The 13018-nt window shown below is 42.5% G+C and overlaps 1 protein-coding gene across 1 annotated transcript in view; it reads right to left on the reverse strand.

The window, feature by feature from the left end:
* Positions 1-13018, reverse strand: part of LOC124556836 (myrosinase 1-like) — a 260034-nt gene that overhangs the window by 110733 nt on the left and 136283 nt on the right. The window contains exons 6-7 of the mRNA XM_047130853.1: positions 2670-2764; positions 2280-2427 (exon numbers count right to left, since the gene is read on the reverse strand). Of these exons, the coding sequence (XP_046986809.1) occupies positions 2280-2427; positions 2670-2764 (243 nt within the window). The remainder of the gene's footprint in view (positions 1-2279; positions 2428-2669; positions 2765-13018) is intronic.

Here is a 13018-nt window from a genome sequence, read left to right on the forward strand (position 1 = left end):
GCACATCAGTTGCTATTTCCATTTCTGCAACATTGGCGATGTAAGTTTTAAGTGATTCATCCTGTGTAATGACGACTACATTTGTACTGTAGTTGTTTCCGTTGCCATTGTGTTAAGAGAAATATTTATTACTACTCACAAATTACAAAGAAAGAAGGTAGATGTCCTAAAATCCTACGCGTATCTTCTTGTTAAAACCACAGTTTCTATAACTGTTCTGGATTACCGAATAGTTTTGTCACCACAAACTGCTTTCGTTTGTAGCACAATAAATCTATCGTCAAACAATTATTCTACGCTGCTTAAGGTATGGAGCTAAATCCTTATTTCAGAACTTACCTACTCAGTCTCAATCGCTGAACCAAGATTTTCCGTTCGCCCATAACAGCAAATTCCATTGTACTATCGCTAGTAAAGGGTGCCCGTCTGAAGTATTATGAACTGAAGGAACAATATTTTGTTGATAATTTCTTCGTCGGAATAATCTTGCTCTCTCTGACATGGTGAAAATAAGAACGGTTGGTATGTGAGGTAAAAGAATATTGGGTGAAGGCAAGGTGTAAAAGATGTAGCACGTACATAACGCCAGTGCACTTGTCTAATGATTTGTTATGGAGGTCCCCCAACAGGAACAAATATTTCATACTGAACATTCACAATTTCTCAATAGTAGGATTCTCCAGATACACACTGGGCAACGGCTCCTATTTCTGAGGCTTAATTCAGCATACTTGCCGGTCAAAGATAAATTATGCATTTAGTGGTTAGTATCATGAAACAAGTAACCACTGCTCCTTCTCCATAGGATGTTCATAATTTCACTTTGCGCGCATGACTTCACTGACTGTGTATCACTAAACATAGGGTAAGTTGGCCCCTAATTGTTTTTCAGATGAGATTTATAAGTCATAATTATGAAGTGGCTCTTATTATATCACATCGGTTGTCATATTCGTAGAGTTGTTAAAATATAGTGGTAGGGGATGACTATGTAACACGAAAATGACTCACAAGAGTTCAGTAAATTCGACAAGGGCCAACACAGGTCCTGAAGCCGGTTTATAAGAACAAGAAAGAATGTCACATTCGCCAACCTTAGAAGACTTACCAGTGATACAATTTAATTATATAATGAATCCTTGAATTTCCGTCACACTTTTGTATCCCGCACTGGTTACTTAAACATTGCGAAATTCCCAAACAAAATAGTAAAATTAGTGATTTGTTGTCTCTTGTACTTGGTACTGTGGTGGGAAAATAACGTTTGGTGTCATACTTTTGTCATTTACCACTAAGAAAGTTTGTGTAAATTAATATAAAATAGTGCATTGTTAAAATTAACTTTGCAGGATTTTAACTTACGAACCATGGGCTGTAAGCCAGCCGTGTAGTGTTCCGGTACTTGTCTGATGCTGAAAATGATGTAGTGCATTTGTGTCGGATTCTAAATGGTATGGTGGAGTTGTTCAGGGGTGAGGGTGCTGAGGGTAGGGGATTCACGGGGAAAAATAGAACTCTCGGTCGTCTTGGGTTATTGAGGATAATTTGAATTTTTCAGAGATTTGAATTTCCTGCCATTTTTCATTAGGAGAAATAGTGTAGCTTTTGATATCAAGCTACTTTAAATTTGTCATTTTCACTATAGAAAAATGGCGTGAACTACTTTGGAGGCTTTTTTGAACCTACACTCTTATATTAATTTCTGGGCGGTTGATAGATTAAAAACTTGATTCTAAAATGCGAACATCGTACTCAGGAAACCAGTGTCTTACTTCTTCTATGTTTAGCTTCTGCAAGTGGCAAAGAAAGTGCGTTTTCGATGTGGTTTTTTCTGCAGTGACAATCCTCAAAATTTTTTGTCCTGCACTTCACCTAGCATGCCATTGTGGGATATAACAACACTCTGTAAATATCACATTTTATCACACTTACCGCAGTTATGGTAAGTCAATAATCGTAGAATATAGTTACATAGATTTGGAGATACGAGAATCTCGAGCCGTCAGATTATATCTTTTGTCGGCTTTGACAGTACAAATTATTTCCGATTTTAGATATTCAGCCACTACAAATTCAATTCTTAGATTTAATATCGAGAGAAGTTCAATGGTTGTCGGAAATGAAGGAAGTATTTTACGTCGCTATGAACTTGTACAGGGAAAGAAGTAAAGAAAATAAACTACACTTTTTGCAAAGTTATGCATTGTGGTGTACTATAAGGTAGGTATCTGGAGGAAGTCTAAGGTATCATTCAAGAAATAGAGGACGCTTATTAATACCTTTAATTCGAGCGATCCACTCCTTATCCAGCGGGGGCAATAATGATCTTTTGAGGCCCATTTCTTTGCTTACAACTTCGACCCTTTCCTTGACAACTGCTGGAAAATCTCCATCTTTTCCTAGAATTGGATGAGCAAAGATTCCAAACTGAAATGAAGAGATTTACAAGTAAATATTTTAACTACAGATAGTACATACTACACAAAGTTCATGTAAGCATCGTGTTGACTTAATTATGTATACATCAAAAACCATTAAACGATCTTTACTTATTGCAAAGCAAGGAATAAATTCACAATGAAATATATGCTCAGGTCACCTCAGGCGTTCATGTTATGTCTAATCATAAGACCACGTCTACTTTTTAAACATTCTCTGAACCTACTTACGTCAAAGTTAATGGCAGTGTTGGCCGCCTTTATGTCCTCTTCACTGTCGGACATGGGCTCGTACCAGAAGCTGTGCAGCGTTAGACTGATTTTACCTGTAAAAGTAAAGACCATCCTGCTCTGTAGATAAAGGAATTTTTGTTCAATTTTCAGTAAATGTGTTCATTCTCTCTCTCTCTTCGTTTCTCACATCGGCACATGCACTAACACAGGTACTTAACAAGAAAGACAGCTTAGGACTCATAATAATATTTATTTGCACAATATAATGGCCAAGATAAAAAGTCTGATTCTTCTTTACTCAGTGGAGGAATTATACGTACCGTTACCATCTCAAATATTTTTATTTATTGCTGAAAGAATAGTCACTACCTTTCCTTATTTTCAGATTTACATTCTCTGCTTTTATAACCCTTAAAGCGAAAGTGCTAGAACAGAGGGCATGGTACTGTTTAAATTTCCAGATGAAAATGCAGTGTTCTTAACCGTAAGCTTTAATCTGGAAGTACATCAGAAAAACACGGATACAGTTTCTCATTTGCTGCAGGTGTAATTGGTTGCAGGATATTCGTTTCAAAATTGATTGAATACTTCATGACAGTTATTTTCTTACGTTTATGTCAAGCTAGAGACTCTGCTTCTACGTCTTACATGCAACTTTTAATGATTGCTGTATCTAGCACATTATGGGTATTGTTGGATACTACAAGTACATTGTAAGAAGAGGATACTTTGGGTAGGAACTGCCACTGTTTGCTGTTTTGTATGAATCACCCACTATTTCAAAATTTTATATTGTTGCTGCACCAAAAGTTGTACCTGGGAAGTCATAAATGCAGCAGCGATTACAAACCGGCAAAAAGTGAAGCTTTTAACAGATTACATCATATTAGGCTGATGTGATTGATCATGCGAGAGAGAATCGGTATCTACGAACCATCATTCGCATTCATAGTTTGGTTTCCGCTCCTGTGAATGTTGACGTACGTCCCAGCATTATATTTGTTGTTGCATACGCGGGTATTTAAATATCGCTGCAGATGGCTGTCTTTGGAGATTTTATACCGTGACTCGCACGCCAAATTTGACTACCATGAAAGCCAATATAAAATGTGAACATCTCGTGGAGCTTAGAATATGCAGTTAGAACGGAGAGGAATGTGTTTTAGTCTGAAGTGGTAATTTGGAGTGGGGGTCGACAAAAAAATGACAGTAAATGTAGCTACATAACTCATTGACGTGTATGAGCGTTGGAAAAGATAGTATCAACCCTCATCTAATATAGAATAGGGACATTTTTAAGATCATAACAACCGGAATCATTTGAGAATTTATCTGAATTTATTCGTAATGGTATAGTTGGAATATGCACTATGTCTCGCAAGGAGATGATCTGATTGCCTTGCGAGATACTGCAAGATAGTAAAGGGCCTCAACTGTATTTCTATCGCAAAGTGCAGTAACACTGGGTGGATTGTTTGGGGGAAGAAACCAAACTGCGAGGTCATCGGTCTCATCGGATTAGGGAAGGACGGAGAAGAAAAATCGGCCGTGCCCTTTCAAAGGAACCATCCTGGCATTTGGCTGGAGCGATTTAGGGAAATCATGGAAAACCTAAATCAGGATGGCCGGACGCCTGATTGAACTGTCGTCCTCCCGAATGCGAGTCCAGTGTGCTACCCACTGCGTCACCTCGCTCGGTCAAGAACACTGGAATCGGTCAATTGGAGACGTGTTATTTTATTCATATGTTCACCTTAACTATCCGTCCAAAAAGTACCGAGACGTCAGCGCAGTATCAACTGTGGCAGCTTGAACTAACGACTTTAAACAACAGATGCGCATTCGAACACTAAGCTGTGAGTAGGCGGTATTGAGTAGTGGACGTGTGGCCATAATATGTGAGCATAGTTGTGTTACAAGTTGCAAAGGAGCAAAATGGTTAAATGCACTGTTCAAGACATTCTCCTCAATGATTAAAAGAAGAGAAAAATGTGTGCAAAGTTCGTCCCCTATAATTTGATTCCCGAACGAAAACCACGACGCCTGGATCCCTATCGTGGCTTGACTGAAATGCAAAAGGCGGACAATTTTTTACCGGAAAATATCATCGCGGGTGACGAGACTTGGTGTTATTGATACAATCTACAACAAAACGAAAATGTGCATAAATCCACATGAAATGTCAACGCCTTCACGACAAACACATTCGAGTCAATGCGATGTGCTAGTTGAACAACGTCCCGCAGAGAGTCTTTACTGACAGTTTCGCATAGTGATGGGAACATTCTGTGCATTGTATGAAGAACACGTGATGAATTAAAACTACCGTCTTAACTTTTCTCTGTTTCTTATTAATCCATTCTCGAAACGTTTTGGACTGCACCTGAATCGATAATTTCTCTTATTTTGCTTTCATGGGATTTTCGTGAAACATACATAGGAGGAAGAAAAATATTGGTAGACTTTTGTATGTACGTACGTTCTTGGAATTTTAACAGAAAAACCGCGTCGAGATGCACAACGCCTCTCCTGTAGCGTTTTCCACTGCTGTTGGATGAGCATCTCGATGACGCTGTTTACTAAACGAAACTGTGTCGAAACGTGCTGTCATTATTTGGATCTACTCTGTTTTATCTATCAGTCCTATCTGGTCCTCCTGGTTGTTTCCAGTAAATGTCAGCTTGGCATTTGCCTTTCCTGCGAATCGCCTTGTTTGGTAATTACACATACTCCCAGGTGTTTAATAGATGCGACTGCTTCCGGCTATTGTTCTACGTTCGTGTAATCATATAATAGGTTAACGCAAAATACGTTACGGTTGTTTGTGTTGAAGGGCAGCTGCCAGTCATTACACCAAGTGCCGATATTGGGCTCTTTAAAACTCATTGTACGTTTCAGTGGAAGAAGTCTCTTCCTCTTGCATTCACATGGTTTATCTGAAATATCAAACTATCAGGCCTACCATAAATCTTATTCTTCGTCTTCATCTTCATCATCATCATCATCATCTTCTTCTTCTTCTTCTCCTCCTCCTCCTCCTCCTCCTCCTCCTCCACCTCCTCCTCCTGAGCGCCGTCTCGTTGGAGCAGGGTCCGCTTTTTGGGTCAATACCCTCCACTTCTTACGGTCTAACGCTCCCTGTGGACTTAGTAACTTAGTTTTCTTTATCTTAAATCTGTGTTCATAGTGTCTAGCCACCGCAGTTTAGGTCCTCCGCGTCGTCTCTGGCCTTCGACAGTCATATGAATGGTTGTGCTGATGACTGGAGTAGATAGAGCCCGTATGATGTGACCATAATACGGAATTCTCCATTCTTGCTCTTATCATTGATTAAAGCCACTTCACATAGTTGCCGGATCGTTGTATCCCTGGTGTGGCCGCGCAGATAAATGTCTAATGATCTCCTCAGTATTTGCATTTCCATGACATGCAGTGAGTACACTCAGGACTTACATACGTTGGCCAACATTCTGTACTATATATTGCAACTAGCCTCACCATTGTGCGATATATCTTTTATTTTAGGTGGATATACATCTAATTACCTCAGTGAACACCAATGACGTCTCTGAAACGCATCCAGGTGGATCTGATTCTTGCTCGCAGATCCTCATTCACCGTCACTCTGACGTCGAGAACGTACCATAAATAGTTTCCCTCAAAATTGATGCGAAAAATGGCAACTGGCACTAAACAAAGAAAAGTGCGAGATCATCCGCATGGGTACTAAAAGAAATCCTATAAATATTGGGTATACAATAAATCACACAAATCTAAGGGCTGTCAGTTCGACTCAATACCTAGTAATTACAATTACGAGCAACTTAAATTGGAAAGACCACATAGATAATATTGTGGGGAAAGCGAAACAAACACTACGCTTTGTTGGCAAAACACTTAGAAGTTGCGACAAACCCACTAAAGCCGGGCGTCTTGAACGCGGTATTCAACCATTTTGCTCCTTTGCGACTTGTGACACTTGTCCGTCCTGTGCTGGAATATTGCTGCGCAGTGTGGGATCCTTACCAGGAAGGATTGACGGAGGACATCGAAGAAGTGCAACCAAGGGCAGCTCGTTTCGTGTTATCGCGCAATAGGGGCGAGAGTGTCACTGATATGATACGCGAGTAGGGGTGGCAGTCACTGAAACAAAGGCGGTTTTCTTTGCGGCGAGATCTATTTAAGAAATTTCAATCACCAACTTTCTCTTCCGAATGCGAAAATATTTTGTTGACACCCACCTACGTAGGGAGAAATGATCCACATAATAAAATAGGAGAGATCAGAGCTCGAACGGAAAGATTTAGGTGTTCCTTTTTCCCACGCGCCTTTCGAGAGTGGAATGGTAGAGAAGAAGTATGAAAATGGTTCGATGAACCCTCTGCAGGCACTTAAGTGTGAATTGCAGAGTAACCATTTAGATGTAGGCTTCCTTTAACATAAACTATATTTAGGTATTTGCAGACTCACTGTTTTGATCGGCAGAGCCTTCTCTAGTTGCGTATTAATCCTATCAATCCGTGATCTACGTATTGCTGCTGAAGGTCAAAACTCTCTTTAATGTTCTCTTGGTTCTATGAGTAAGTTTAATTTTATTTCCGCTATTGTATTTATCTTAATATTTTTCCCGTATATTTTGTAAGCTACCATTACAGATATAGTTCCAGACAGCCACAGCAGAAATGCGACGGGTGTCACAGATGCAGAAAAAAAACTCCCACCAACAACTTTTCCTCAGCGGGAGTTCAAAATCTCCAAGATATAGGTTAACCAGCACGAAACGATAACGATTACAGACGTAATGAAGGCTCAGAACACTTTGAGAGATAACGTAATGCGTACTAAGAAACGCAACATCCTGTCACTGCAGATATGACATGAAACAAATACAGGAAATAAGGTGTTTTTATCAAAGTGTTCGTGTCATTTTCTCCGTCCTCCGCACCTTTGCTTTTTGTATGGTGTCACGAAACAAATATAGCTATATGAATATACAAGTGATGGCAATGAGAACTGCAATAGATCTATTCCTCAGGTATTCCTATTAATTATCAGCTTCTGAAATTCCTGCGGCCGCCAACCGCTGATGGGGCCATTATTGATACTAAAAGTCAAGCTGGAATTATGAAACATCATTTTTGAGTTTATTTGCTACTTTGTTCACATGTGTGAGGTAATGTCGTCGGTCCAATGAAAATGAAACGAAAGACCGCGAGTTTGTGGTTGCACTGGTCAATTTATGATGGTCGTTGTATTTGTAAAAGACACAGAGACTCCGCAAATGCAGTTTCCTCCTGACTGGACACTTGCAGAATATCTAGTGGTCTAACGATACCAGTAATTTGCTGCTTGATTTATGCACAAAACTAAAAAATATTCACCCTCACGAGACATTGTGCCAATATCGGCTAGGAAAAGTGTCCACACCTAGCGAGGTGGCACAGCGGCCAGCACACTGGCTCGCACTCGGGAGGACAACGGTTCAAATCCGCGTCCAACCATCCAAATTTAAGTTTTCCATGGTTTCCCTAAATCGCTTCAGAAAAACACCGGGGTGGCACCTTTGAAAGGGCCCGGCTGATTTCCCCATCCTTGGAAACATTCCGACCTTGTGCTCCGCCTCTAGTGACCTCGATGTCTACGGGACTTCAAACCATAATCTTCCGGGACTTCAAACCATAATCTCCCTTCCAAGAGTGCCAATAAGTCTCTTCAGGTATGCTGCATCCGGCCGAAGCCAATCATTCATGATTAGATCCCGCACAGCTACCAAATTGTGGGGATGTTGATTGTGACGTTTCACTAGGTGCTTCAAAATGTCCCACACATTTTCTGTGTTTTTAAGATGGGGTGATTTAGAGGACCATTCGAGGTGCGATGGAGTGTCTGAGTATTCATCAAACCAGGCACGTATGTGCGCAACACTGAGAACACATTTGTTGTCATCTTGGAAGACATTAATCTCCACAGTATTATCAAGAAGATGAAGAAGAAAGGGCAAGATTTGGTCACGGAGTACGGCCTTACAACGATCCCAGTTCATACTCCTGGTACCTTGAATACGTGGATTCAAGTCATGGAACGATAAACGCCGCAGGGACGACACCCTTCACACGCTGCGTGTTAAACATCTCATTGCGCCGTTGCTAAGCTTGACGCTACAGAGCTCCAAGGAGGTCGCTCTAACATTTTGTCTAGTGAGCTTACGTCAGGAGGAAACATGCCCCAATGGAGCGTTAACCAAGTGGTATAAGATCTGCGTTTTGATTTGTCAACGTCCATGCACGTGGGGTGAGACAATTTATTGTAAGATTACGTACTCTTTTGGAACTGAATAAAAGCTGCCGTGATATTTATATGCTGTCTAAGGCGCTGAAGTCCTGGACTGTGCGGCTGGTCCCGGCGAAGGTTCGAGAGTCCTCCCTCGGGCATTGGTGTGTGTGTTTGTCCTTAGGATGATTTAGGTTAAGTAGTGTGTAAGCTTAGGGACTGATGACCTTAGCAGTTAAGTCCCATAAGATTTCACACACATCTGAACATTTTTGATATTTATATATTGTTATTTGAAGAGGCTGATATATTCATCGAAAAAAAAAAGAACCAGAAAAATCAGAAACAGCTAATTTACACCGAATGTCGTCGAAGTTCATAGGGACTTGGTTGGGCTGGTAACTTGTTCCCCTTGCTCACAACAATACTTATTCAATTTAAAATAAGAATGTATTTAATTTCGCGGCACTCATGCTCTTTCTAGAGAATAGAAAACATTGCAACGGGTTGGTTCGAACCCATGTATCGAAGCTGTGACTTGATAGCAAGCATACACACCTTGGCTGCTGCTCCAGTTCGTAAGAGGTTTCGTCCTTAGGTGTATCTACATTGTAAGAAAAGAAAATGACGCACCCTGAAGTAACTGATCCAATGGGACGGAAATCGGTAGATGTGATCTACATGTACAGAGAAGCCAAGGATTACAATTTCGGAAAACATGGATGACTTATTCAAGAGAACGTACTTCACAAATTGAGCAAGACAATAACGCGTTGATCCACCTCTGGCCTTTATGCAAGCAGTTTTTCAGATTGGGTTTGATTGATGGAGTTGTTGGATGTTCTCCTGAGGGATATTGTGCCAAATTCTGTCCCATTGAAGCGTTAGATCATCAAAATCGCGAGCGGGTTGGAGAACCCTGTTCGTAATGCTCCAAACGTTTTCAATTGGGAAGAGATCCGACGACCTTACTGGCCAAGGTAGGGTATGGCAAACTCGAAGAAAAGCAGTAGAAACTCTCGCAGGGTGAGGACAGGCGTTATGTCGCTGAAATGTATGCCCGAGATGGCTTGCCTTGAAGGGCAACGAATCGGGGCGTAGAATATCGTCGACATACTGCTGTGCTCTTAGGGTGTCGTGATGACAGCCAAAGAGGTTCTGCTATGAAATGAAATGGCACCCCAGACCGTCTCTCCTGGCTGTCTGGCCGTAAGGTGGGTGACAGTCAGATTGTCCAGGGGGTCTCCAGATACGTCTTCGCTAGTCATTCTGGCTCAATTCGAGGCGGGACTCATCACTGAAGACAGCTCTACTCCATTCAACGAGATTTCAGGCCGTAGACGTGTGTGGAGACGCCCCGGATAGTGATGGAATAGTAACCTGACTGTTGCAACAGGGACTTGCAGATCACTTTAAATCTGACAAGAGGCTTTGAAATAGTACGCTCTTGATCGAGACACTCCAGCCAACCAAGCAAACAAGTTGCAAAATGGGAAACTACTTAGAGAATATCCTGTAAAATGTGAGCTGCAGACTGGGCTCAATTGTCGTATAGGAGTTTTGATAAGTCAAGACATTGTGGATATGTACACCAAAGAACTGCAAAAGGATGGGAAAGTACGCGGGCCACTGAAGTTCAGATTGTCATATAAAGCACTGATGATGAACTCCAGAAGTCAACATCTTTTATTCTGACATTAAATTTATCGAAGTTGCCTGAATATATTCCGACCGACGTCAAAGCTTTAGTCATACCATCATGGGGTGTAACAGTCAGGCTATGTATGGAGGATGCGACTCTACTGCACACGAATCTGGTACTCAATCTTCTGCTGTACACACATGTGACAATGCTCCAAGGCCAATCCCGTCAGGAGCAAAGAATATCCTGCCTTCCCAGAAGAGAAGGAAATCCAGTATATTAAAGTCACAAAACGTCTCTCATACTCTGACGGGGAAAAGAAGTTTAAGATTTCACAGCCCTCCACTTTTGTGCAGTCTTTTGCCTCATCGCTGAAGCGGCCTGTGCAGAAAACTAGCGATGGCACCCAGACGTTGACAGCCGATCAGGGCACCTCCACCAGCACCTGTAAATGCAGCTGCAAGCCTGTGTCGCTAGACCAACAACCAAGCCTACCCACCATAGCAATGATGGCGGCTACAGAACCTAATGTCAGAAAGTATAACAGACTCCAGAATCCAAGGTGTCGATGAAAACCATCAAGTCGAAACCTTCAGGTCTAAAGCCATCAGACAATGCGACCTCGGTCGTGTCTGATGGATTGGGTGATGACCATACTTTGGATAGTATGGATGTCGACGTCTCTCTCAGGGAACCAGTGAATCCCTCAAGTTACCCCCCCCCCCCTCAATGCAGTCTCCCCACCACTGAGGCACGACAGGGAGAAAGACAGAGGAATAGATTACCATGAAGATGGCTTCCATACTTCAGCGGAACTTGAATGGCTTCAGAGTATATGTGGGGAACAACGTCTCTTAACTCAGGGTAGACGAATGTGTCTGTACTCAAGAGACACATCTCAAATTGTCTTGCGCTCTGAGCTGCGTGGCTAGATTCTCCACAAAAAGGATGATCTTAGTTGAGAGAGAGCTAAAGGAGGAGTGGCTACTTTCGTAAACAACGCCTATCCGCCTATCACTCCTTGCTTCTCTCCCACACAACCGACCTGCAAGCAGTTATCGTATCGTTACATATGCGTCATCAGTTGAGAATACATTCGCTGTACCTACCGCTAAATGAGGTTCTAGAGAGAGAGGCTCTCCGTGACCTCTTTACTCATCTCCTCCACCCTTTCATTGTGTATGGTGATTTTAATGCATGTAATGTGCTTTGGGGCTCTGTAATCACCTGCTCCAGGGTTTAAGTATTCGAGATACTTCTCATATCCTCACGTGCGTGTTTGTAGAAAGGGGGACGGGAGGGGGGGGGGGGGGAGGTCAGAACACACACGACACACTTCGGCACTGTAACAGGGTTGTTCACTGCTGTATGCTCCCCAGCCCTTGCACACACCGCTCAATGGGAAGTGATTTATGACTTGCACTCAGGAGACCACTTCCCAATCTGGATTCACCTGCCAGACAGAGTGCTGGCCAAAAGACAGCCGCCAAGATGGATGATTTGAAAGACAGATTGGATGCTTTATAGCCAACTTACTGTATTTGAACACCTTGATAGCGTCCATGGGTTGATCATGTTATCCAAATGATCCACCATGCTGCTGAAAATTCATCCTGCAGACTTCAGGCCACCTGAAAAAGCAACTTGTCCCTTTGTGGAGCGATGAATGCCGCTCTTCAGTCAGTTCCAGGTGGTCAGCTCTGCGTTAAGTTCAGGTGCCAGCCAACTGGAGAGAACCTCTCAGCCTTACGGATAGCTAGGGTGAAATGTCGTCACATTGTTAGGGAGAGCGAGAGTAGATCTTGGCAACAGTTCTTGACCATCATAAACGGTTTCACTAGAAGTACAGTTGTATGGGAGGCAATCTGGAGGATTTATGGGAGATTTGGCAGATGCCCAGTAGGTGCTGTAATGGGGAATGGAAGTCTCCAGACCACCCCATGAGACACTGCCTATACTATGGCGGTCTATTTTGCCACAATTACCGCCACTGCCAGTCAGGATCTGGCTTTCTGGCGCTATGGTGCGGCCGCTGAGATGGGCAGTTGGGACTTCAGTTCATCACTGATGAAGAATATAACTGTCCCTTCCGCAGGTGGAAGCTGTATTCTGCGTTAGCTGCAGCTCGTAGCGCGTCGTATGGTCACGATACGGTCCGTCAAAATTCGTTACAGCACCTCACCTGGCGGAGCAAAGCAGTCCTCGCTCTTTTTAATCTTATTTGGACGTCAGGTCAATTGCCCAACTGGTGGTGAGAGCCCGTTTTAAAAACAGACATCCTGGGTAGGGCCGAACATACCCGAGTAGTTTTCGTAGTGTTGCCTTCACTAGTTGTGGGGAAAAGACCTTGAAGCGGATCGGTTGGTCAACCGACGCTTTATCTGGATCCTAGAATCGAGACAGATCCTCAGTCGCCTTCAGTGTGTGTTCAGGA

Source organism: Schistocerca americana, chromosome X (genome assembly GCF_021461395.2).
Source record: "Schistocerca americana isolate TAMUIC-IGC-003095 chromosome X, iqSchAmer2.1, whole genome shotgun sequence".
NCBI lineage: Eukaryota > Metazoa > Arthropoda > Insecta > Orthoptera > Acrididae > Schistocerca > Schistocerca americana.